This window comes from Labrus bergylta, chromosome 21, assembly GCF_963930695.1.
Source record: "Labrus bergylta chromosome 21, fLabBer1.1, whole genome shotgun sequence".
In the NCBI taxonomy this organism is placed as follows: Eukaryota; Metazoa; Chordata; class Actinopteri; order Labriformes; family Labridae; genus Labrus; species Labrus bergylta.
The window spans coordinates 228,664-238,882 of NC_089215.1; the positions used below are offsets into that span (position 1 = coordinate 228,664).

A 10,219-nucleotide genomic window follows, 5' to 3' on the forward strand; every position below is an offset into this window, starting at 1 on the left:
TTCAAATAAAAAGGGCCTCTGGGAGTCCTAAACCTTCGTTTCTAGGTGCCCCCTTTGCCCAGTTGGTAGTCCAGCGTTTAATTTGGCCAAAATGCCCTGGATGAAAATCCGCACAACTTTGACTTTGACATTGTGACCTTTACAAGTGCAGACATCTGGCTTGTCATAGGAAAGCATTTTCAAAGGGTTTACCAGCTGTTGACTTGTTAATGGAATTATTTACAACCGGCAAATCAGCAAATGGGTCGAACTCAAACAAAAAAAGCTTATTTGGTTTTAAAAAGGAATAAAAAAGCCTTTAGGCAGAAGGTAACCCACTTTTGGTTTGTCCCATTTTGTCCAGGTTCCCAGTTAAGTTTCAGCATAGACCAAGTGACATCATCCATTTGGTTTCTAAAGGTCTTTTTGAAAGCCCATCCATGGCGGCTGCCATTTGGAAATGCTAACTTTTAACATTTCACAACAAGTTATCCCTGTTTTCAAGACAATTATAATAATGAGGATATTCTAACTATTTCCAGCAACTAAGCAAACATTAATCATGTTCTGTTCCCACTCCTTCACGAGCTTGATTAGGTCATTTAATTGAACTACTGTACCTGTCCCAGTTCATCGCAGATATGCCATCTTTAAGCTAGTTTTTATTTTATCTTTTTCCTGTATCACAAACCAATCAAATCGAGAAACAAATTAGCAAGTAGAAAACTGGTTGGAAGTCAAATGTTGGAAACATGCACATTTACAGCTCTGTACATTTTGTATGTACTCTCTGCCATGTTGATAAATGTGTCTTCTCTTCTTCTCGGCTTTCTTCCTCACGTTTATGCTGGTGGATTTCTGAGTCATAGCCCGTCGCAGGAACTGTGAAGCATGCCCAGAATGCCTTGGTCAGTTTGGGGCTGATTGAGGTGTATACATGCAAGAGTTAATTTATCCCCGACCACATTATTGAGGTGTGTTAGTCAAATTAGTTCGATTTCAGTCAGACTAACTTGGTAAAGTGTATTTTAAAGCTCTAGTTTTAGTCACACTAACACACTTAATCTACTTTCCAACATCATGTAAACATCCTGATAAGACTAAATCCAATATAAAAACATGCATAAACAATACCATAAATCAATGTGTCATTGTCAAGGCTGATCCTAGCCTATGTCATGCTAATGGTTAGCTGTCACACCGTAGAGAAAGTCTTTTTCTAAAGAGATCCAGGATTCTTTGAACTCTAGGACTCTTGCGACATGCTTCATGTCATGGCGTCCATTTGATTTGAAGGTGCTTTCATTGGATGCACTCAATGCTGATACAATCGTCCCCAATCCTTAAGATCCTGAACATATTGTGCATTTTGTGCATTCATGAATGTGCAGTCAACTGCAGCATTAGGCTAACATTTTGAAGACATCTCTTATCTGTTTGAACAGATGTAATCAGACTTTAGAGATTGTACTTCTGAATCATCCTTTTAATATTTGAATTCTGTGATCAAACCCACTGGACTTGGCTACAGCAGTGGTAAGTTGAATAACGCCAACAGAAGCATTAGCCTGTTAGCTAACTTCCTGGCTAACTATGGCAAAAACAGCTTATTGGTTGACATGTTGGATTTCTGCCCTGGAGAATTATTCCAGTGTTATGTCAGAAATAAAAATTGTGAAAATAAAAACAACAAAGTAATTATAAAGATGATGTGATTACAAATTAACTCTCAGGTACCTCTGTTTTAGTTTCATGTTATAAACGTTTTGGGCTCCTTAACTTTGAAGCAATAGTCCAACCACAACATCTTACTTTACATCGTCCACCTTTTGTCTAGCAGACAGGACGCTTAAAGCTTGAGTCAAATTCCAGTTCCAACTATTAAGTGTTAGTGCAGTTGACAAGCAGGTCCTGATGACTTGGAGTTAACATCCAAATGTCTCCAGTGTCCTCGAGGATGACTGTGTCTCAATGAGCAGGCTGAAGTCAGACCTGCTGGACATCCTTGTGTGCTTGGCAGCCTCTAATTATCTAATGTAGTCCTTTCAAAGGTCCAGGCTTAGCGAGCAGACTTTGTGATTCAGGTTGACTGTATTTTAAGGGGCTTCATGGATCCGCTGCAGGCGAGGCTAAGACCCTGTAAAAAAAAGACGAAAAACATGTTGATTAACTGTTTTATATTTCATCTGAGCACTTTAATCTTTAAGTTTTCAGGACACCTTAAAGAAAGGTTGATATCTTTCTTTGTGATATCATGCAGGGATTGATGATTGACACGTAAGGAAATCAATAAAATCCTTCTACCACTTTCATTGAAACCAATTAAGCCAAAGTCCTCAAAAAATATGGGCATGGCAGCATCCACAGAGGTTGAAGGGTCAAGCTTTGAGAAAAATTCTCCATGTTTGGTCAACTAGATGTATCTGCCGTTTGGGATCAAGTAAAAAGATATGTTCAAGTTAAAAAATGTTATTATTTTATTTACAACATAGTGAGATGATTGTGCAAATTAAAATTTTTACATTGTCAATCTTCTGGATACCAGTTGGTCTTTACACCATTCTAATCCAAATTGTAATCACTGAACAATTTTTTGATGGATTATGGTTAAATTCTGGTAAAATATTTATTTGTTCAGTAGTTAACTAATTGAAAATACCCCAATGATAAATGTCAGTGTTTCAGCATCATGCAAACTCATGTACAGATGGTTAATGAGGACTTCAGTTAAAGATCATTAGGCGAGTAATAAAATGTATTTCAGCGTCAGATAAACAGATGATATGGAGTCTCAGTAGGAGGATTCTCCTCCAAACAAACATCAGCTGTGTTTCTCAATCAGCTTCTTTTAACACAATCCAACAAATCTCTGTTAACACCAACATCTGCTGTCCGCCACATGTGTAGACTTTAACCCTCTCTCAGCCCGCCATACGTCAAAGGGATGAGTGACGAACGCACGTCTTTCCATTCATTCATTATTTCCCTGTCCTCTGAGGGTTTATGTTGTCAGCTAAATTCATTTCAGTGATGCAGGGCGGGGGGAAGGGTCTGACAGAGGATTTACAGGCTGGTACAGAGCTTCATGCAGCAGGACGAAGAGCTTACTGTCTGGGACCTCAGGGTCCACAGTTTTGGGGGGAGGGGAGTCAACAGGCTCGGTCTACCGCTGATGTTCTGCTTCATCCTGTCACTCGGTGTATGTTGCTGCTTTTACATTTAAAGTTAAAGTAATATAAAGATGCAGGAAAATGACCAATGCAAGTCTATGTTTATCTTTTAATGCTGAATGGTTCAAATTTTCTTGGCCAACAATTGCAATTTTCTCTCTTCATGTCAGGAGAAGAATAGAAGTTGAGGGCCTAGATTAGCCAATGTTAATTTTTGCAAATGTGGACATTCAGGAAAATTCTGACAGAGATTTTTAAAACACCTCAACAAGTACTGAAAGTCTGATGTTCAGATAAAAGACTACTTATTTCAGTGTTTGGAGAAGAAATTTCAGCTCTGCTGGCATCATGGCCACAGGGACGCAAATGTTGGTCTGTTTTTGGTCCCAGGACCACTGTGCCTGAGTTTAGCCAAAATGTTTAGTTTGAGATACAGAAATGGTTTCACTTTAAGTACTCCAATGGTGAATTCCAAAAATTTAGTTGAAAGTGTGATACTGGACAATTTTAACCCTTTATGGTAGATGTACAGTAACACCAATCTCAGAACCCATCACCTAATGTGTGACAACTAATAGCTTCTGGGTGCATTTGCCATCTTATCATTGGCTTCCTGTGTAAAACTTATAGCAAAGACTTTATTTTTCCATGTGTTGTCATCCTGACTGTCTGATTGGCAATTTTAGAAGCAATGGTCCTCCATAAAAGATAAAAACGAATAAATAAGAAAATAAAATAACAATTTTGGAGCTTTGTTCCTTAAACATGTAGGTGTACTACTAAAAATAAAATAATACCAGTAGTCACATCCAAACTATTACAACAGATATAGTGATGTGACAACCACAAAAGCCCTACCCAATTATGATAAACATAAACATCCACTTTAAGTGACAATAAACATCCCAAGTTTCTTAATTCACACAGGCAAAATAAATAAATTGCATTAATTCACTCCAGAAACTGGACTTCTTAAACCATAAAGTGTCTAAACATGGTTGGAAACTTACACTTTTCATTTAATGTTGAAAATCAATAACTGTCGGTAGAAACTAATTTATCAGGTTTTGATGTGCTGGTAATCTGATTATAACTAAATGCTCCGTCCAATCAGCTGCTCAGACCCGATGTTGTGACAATGACCTTGATTCGTGACACAATCTCAGACACATATCAGGCACAATTTATTCCCATACATTGAGTAATGCATAATGGATTATTGTTGCAGTTTATAGAACTCTGGCACGACACAGTCTGAACATAAACTGTATGACGGGGATCAACAGATGCCCTTGACAAACACTGGGCTTACTCACACACAAATGTTCACATGTAAGATGATGTAACGGATGTGATTTATTTCGGAGAAATACTCAGATTTTGTTTGTAAATTCAGTTTGAAATATGCTTCAATTTTTTTATATACTGTGACACAGTTAAATATTTAATTTCCAAAGATTCTTCCAAGCTCTCGGAGTCTCCCCTATTTTCTTAATGTACCATTATTTATTATTTTCTTTCTTTTTGGAGAGCAGTGTCAATTTAACCCCCCCAAAAGCTTATACTTAATTTACTATCTGATCTGAGTGGACATTGCATAAACATAACATTTATTATCAAGCTCAAACTATGAACATAACTTCCTCCCATCTTTATTGTATGAATAAATCTAAACTACAAAATGAAATGAACTCTGGGCTGTAATAAACCACCTTCTTGATCTCCAGGTGTCCCCATAATGTAAAAGGCCCCATAAAAGGGCCCCCTTAGTGCACACAGATGCACATATATTTTATATATATATATATATATATATATATATATATATATATATATATATATGTGTGGGAATACAAGTGTTTGTCTTACAAGGTCAGTCTGGCCCTAGCAAGGTCATTCATAAACATTTTATGTGTTTTATACTTTTAAACCTTTTTTTAAACTCTGACCTCTTGAATGAAAAAAATATTTTTGCCAAGGTCTCTGAGTTCGCCTTTCTTTTATGCTTGTCTTGAAGCCTCAGTGTACCATCATTTTTTATTTTTAAAATTTTGGTCAAAAGATGTGTCAGTTCAACCCTCAAAACATCATACTTAATTAACAATCCCTATGGGGATGATGCAAAAACAATTGTATTATTTATGTAACCATTATTATTGATTCTTATGCTAAAAAAAAGTCTGGGCTGTAGTAAACTACCTTCTGGGTCTCTATAAAGCAGGTATCACCTTAATACACAAGGTCCCCATTACAGGGTCCCCGTACTGCACAGGGTCCCCACAATGCACGTTGGAATTTAAGTGTGTGTCCCCACAAGATCATGTTGGCCTTCTCAAGGTCAGTGAGCTTTCAGGTTATACATTTAGTTAATAAAGAACCATAGTTTTAATATTTTTTGTTTTTTATTATGGACATTAATGTGTCTGTGTAACCCCCCTAAAAAAGCTTCATACTTGATTACCTATCTTCATGGGGAAGTTGCACAAAAATGTATTCTTAAGCGAAAGCATTGAACCAATCTACTTTTGTTTTTTAACCTATCAATGAATTTAAGCTTCAAGATAAAATTTAAGTTTAAGGAAAACAACTTCTTGGTCTCTATAATGTAGGAGTCCCCTTAATGTGCAGCGTCCCCATAACAGGGTCACTGCAATGCACTTGGTCCCCACAATGTATTGTAGGTGGGATTACAATTGTGTGTACCCACAAAATTTGGTTTATTTTGTAGAAAATACTTCCAATGCTTGTGCTTGAATTCAATTTTAAATATGCTGTTGTTGTTTTAAACTGTAACCCCTCTAATGCCAAAGACTTATCTACATTTCTCTGTGTCTGTTTTGAATACTAAATGTACCATAGCTATAATTTAAGAAAAAATGTATAGATGGCACGTGTCCACCCAATAAGGCTCATACTTGAGTTACTATAACTAAGGGGACATTGCACAAACCTTGTCTATTCCCAAGCTTAAAACTATGACAAAATCTTTTTCCAATCTTTACTTATCAATAAATCAAATACTCAAAAATTGGGTTTAAGCTGAAGGAAGCCTCTAGGATTCTATAATATACATGTCCCCTTAATGCAAAGGGTCCCCATAAACCACACAGTCCCCACAATGTACTGTAGGTAGGAATAACAAGTGTGTCCCCACAAGGTCAGAATGGCCCTCGCAAGGTCAGTGAGCTGTCAGGTTTTGAGTTATTCCTTGAAAAAGAGAAGCTGATCAATGGCTGAAGTCTTTAAAAAAAAAAAAAAAAAAAAGAATATTATGAACTGGTTGAAGTCCTTTCTGACTCTTATAATAAGAACCGTATAATACGAGGACACTGCTTTTCTTTTTCAGGAATTGAACACTGCAATTTACTTAAAGTTGAATAGTATTCTAAAAACTCTAGCGAGAGAACAAGCAAAGTGGAATTTCCTTTGTACTTATTTTTGTTTCAACTAAAAAAATAATCAATCAGCTGTGAAGAAATGTCCATAATGTGATGTTGAGCATGAGCAGAAAGAACGAGTGAGAGGGGTTTCAGCCACCAAATGCACCAAAAAATAAACCCAACAATCATTCTTGTTGCATCAAAAATTAAGTTTTAAGAGATTACACACGTGTGCTTTTTGAACTGTGTCCATCACCCAAATAATTTCTTCAAATTTATAGTCATGACCCTGATGAAGGCCACAAGCCGAAACGTGTCGGGCGAATAACAGTGATCTTTAAACTGCACAGCAAAGTGCTGCTGGAGCTTTCGGACCTCTTAAATTTACAGCTTTAAATGTTTTTTGTAACAGAATCAAACAAATGTTGTTGCATTAGTGCCATGTTTGAGGTTAAAATGATGTTGAAGGTTACGAGTGATCTCCCTGTTCTGACTGAATACATATTTTTATTCAGATTTTATCCCATTGTTGGTATTTTTTTATGCAACAAGATTGTTATATTATTTATTGCTCAGTGTTGCATGTAGTGTAATATATTGTTTTGTTATTCTTGTAAACTGATATGTATCATGTGCCCAGGGTTTATGCAAATGCACAGCCCCTATTGATGAGGATTTTTATGTTCAGTCTTTTGATGTTTCTGTATTTTCACTTTAGATAAAAGTTTGTTTTGATCACCTCAGTTTTCTTACCTTTGGGTTGCAGGTTTTGGGTGTGGGAGGGGTTCTGTTTTCGGATTGGAGTTTTTAAACCCTTTGACTGAACATTGTGGGGTTTTTTCGCTGATAAATGGTGACGCTGAGCAAGAAGAGTGTGGACTGGAGAATTTAAATTTTTAAAGGCTATGGTTTTTTGTCCTACGCACCTACTTCGTAAGATGTGGGAACACTTCCTGTAAACCCTTGTTTGAGAAGTTTTCAGATTGGCCCTGCTGGCTCCTTACCTCCTGCTGATGCACTCAGCAGCTCATCAACACCATCCAGGGGTGTTTAAAGTAAAAACAAGAGTCCAGGACTAAAAACAAAGTGTTAAGAGTGAAACATCAGCACTTCATGGTCATCCATCTTCCTCCTCCTCTTCTTTAAACCAGAGTACTCCTCTTCTCCCGCTCCCTCTCTCTCTCCCGCTCCCTCTCTCCTCTGTCCCGGCTCAGGTCAGGCGTCGGCAGCTCGTGGCCGGCCGTGTTGTTGGGCTCGTAGCGCGAGGAGGCTGGCGAGTTCTGCATGACCACCAGGCGTATGGGCGACTGGCTGGGCGGCGCCGGTGTGTTGTCGGGGGCGTACTCTTTGGTGGGGTCTTTGCCCCGGCAGTCGTACAGGATGCAGGAGATGAGGAAGACCAGGAGCAGGATGACATAGCTGGCGACCAGGATGATGAGGTTCAGGGTGACGGGGTCAATCTCCAGGTAGAATTCCATGAAACCCATGGTGACGCTTCATATCTCGCCCAGATCCAGAGGAGGAAGAGATGGTGTGAAAATCAACAACAAAAGACAAATAAAAGAAAGAGAAGAAGCAGAAAAAAAAGACAGCGATGACTGGCGAGGGATGGACAGCTGGCAGGGAGACGAGAAAGAGCAAAAGACAGCAGAGGGCAACATCAGAGAGATGAAATGAGAGGGATCAGCTGAAAGAGAGAGAGAGAGAGAGAGAGAGAGAGGGGGCGAGCGAAGGGCAGTGACAGCAGGCCGGCGTGGATATGAAGCTTTGTGCTTTAACCGACATTAATCCTCACTGCTCCTACAACCTTGAATTTCAGCAGCCAATGATTAAAGCTGCTCAGTTTTAATAACTTAAGCCTCCATTTTGATTTTGCCAACTACATGTGCAGCTCAGTTACAAAATTATATTCAACAAAATGGACGGCGGACCTCCAGCACACACCTGTCAGCCTGCCATGAGTGTCACTTTGGGGATTTTGTCAGTCATGTAATAAGTATTGAACAATCGCGTTATGATGTCACGCTGAGTGATTGTAGGTTAACGTGTAAAATCTAATTAGATTAAAAACATTAAAGGTCACACAACAGACCCTGGTCACCACGACCACGCTGTTAGCATGTTAGCATGTTAGCATGAGCTGCTAATGACAGCTCGGACGTATGCTTTTGACTGAAGTCTAATAAGACTTGTCACAATGCTGGAATCTTAAACTTTGATACGATTCTAGTGCAAATCAAGTTATATTGATACCTGTTTTGATACCATGGCAACTAAAGTAGAAGTCCTGACAGCCAATAATGGGACATTTCTTGTTTTAAAAATGTTAGGCAAACTCCTGCACACTGTCTGAATTGCACAAATGTATCAAATCCGTGCTCTCTCTTTTGGCTACTGTGCTCAGCCCTTGGCTACTTCCTGTTAGCACCTGTGCTCTGCCTCTGGCTACTTCCTGTCAGCACCTGTGCTCTGCCTCTGGCTACTTCCTGTCAGCACCTGTGTGTCTGATCGGACTTAAAGCTGATGTTCGTTGCTTTTGGATTTAAGTGACTGATACATGAATTGTAGAATTGCTTCTACTATGTGCATATCTTTCCTGTTCACTGGACATGAAGCTGCTGATAAAGCTTCTTCTTTATGTCTGTATGGGTTTCATCATTAAGATTAAAGGAGAAGGCGAGGATTTCGATAATCTCTTGAGACCATATGTTGAGCTTTTTATTTTAATGTGCATGAAGCAAAGAGGAAGGTTCGACTGGTATCGTTTTTTTAAAGACCGATTCTCACTTTTTTTTGGTGTCCTCTCATGGCAACAACAACCCCATTACACATTAGCAACAACTCAGTGCTCCAGTTTGCATTAACTGTGGCGATCTCAGGACGGATTCGAACATAAAAAAATAGAATAATTGGCGGATTCAGGATGGGCTGGGGTTGGGTTAGGACGGAAAAATGTGGCCCAAGTGAATATCACTGCTCCTAATCACTACCAGACAGTTGAGTTCTGCTTTCTGTTGAGTCAGTCTAAAAGTTAAAGCATCACTAATCCAGAACAGAATGTATGACACATGTCTTATATATATGAAGCCTTGTGACCCCATCACCCACATAAACTGGAGCAGACGGAGCAGTTTTCAGCTTTGAAACTGCTACACATTGTTTGGATTCATCTGTTCTGCATTATGCATCCCGTCTGCAGCTTGCAGAAGATTCTCCTGGCGCTCAGCGTCCCTCAGAGTTCCCACAAAGATCCACCAAAAGCCTCAGTTCAAAAACAAATCGGGCAAAATGCAAAGGTTCAACAAGTTCATGTTGCAAACCTGGGGCTTGTATTGCAGAAAACTCTCAGATTATGTGTGCAGGCGTGCACTTTCTGCAACCCTCTGTCTGTCTTTAAACCTCTCAACTCTCCTCCTGTCTAAATAAAACACAGAAAAATTAAAAGAGGATATCCATTCCCCTGCCAAAAATGTTGTAAAATAACAGAATCAGGAAATACCTTTCTGTCAAGAGACACCTAACTACTGTGCTCAACAGCAGATGGTGAGCACTGCGGGGAAAGAAGGAGGGGTAAAAATAACAGAGACGGAGAAATATAGCAGAGCGGATATTAGGCTTTAGAGAGAGGACACCCAAACAAGCTGAAAATGACCTGCTAATGGGGCAATATGAGACTGACCCACTGAGCAG

The 10,219-nt window shown here is 39.1% G+C and overlaps 1 protein-coding gene across 1 annotated transcript; it reads right to left on the bottom strand.

Moving 5' to 3' along the window:
- Positions 1–512: 512 nt before the first annotated feature.
- Positions 513–9,205, bottom strand: si:ch73-256g18.2 (small integral membrane protein 36). Its single transcript, XM_065949424.1, has 2 exons — positions 7,534–9,205; positions 513–2,116 (listed from the first exon to the last, which is right to left on the bottom strand). The coding sequence occupies exon 1, from the start codon at positions 8,014–8,016 to the stop codon at positions 7,672–7,674; it is 345 nt and encodes a 114-aa protein (XP_065805496.1). The 5' UTR covers positions 8,017–9,205; the 3' UTR covers positions 513–2,116; positions 7,534–7,671.
- Positions 9,206–10,219: the final 1,014 nt, after the last annotated feature.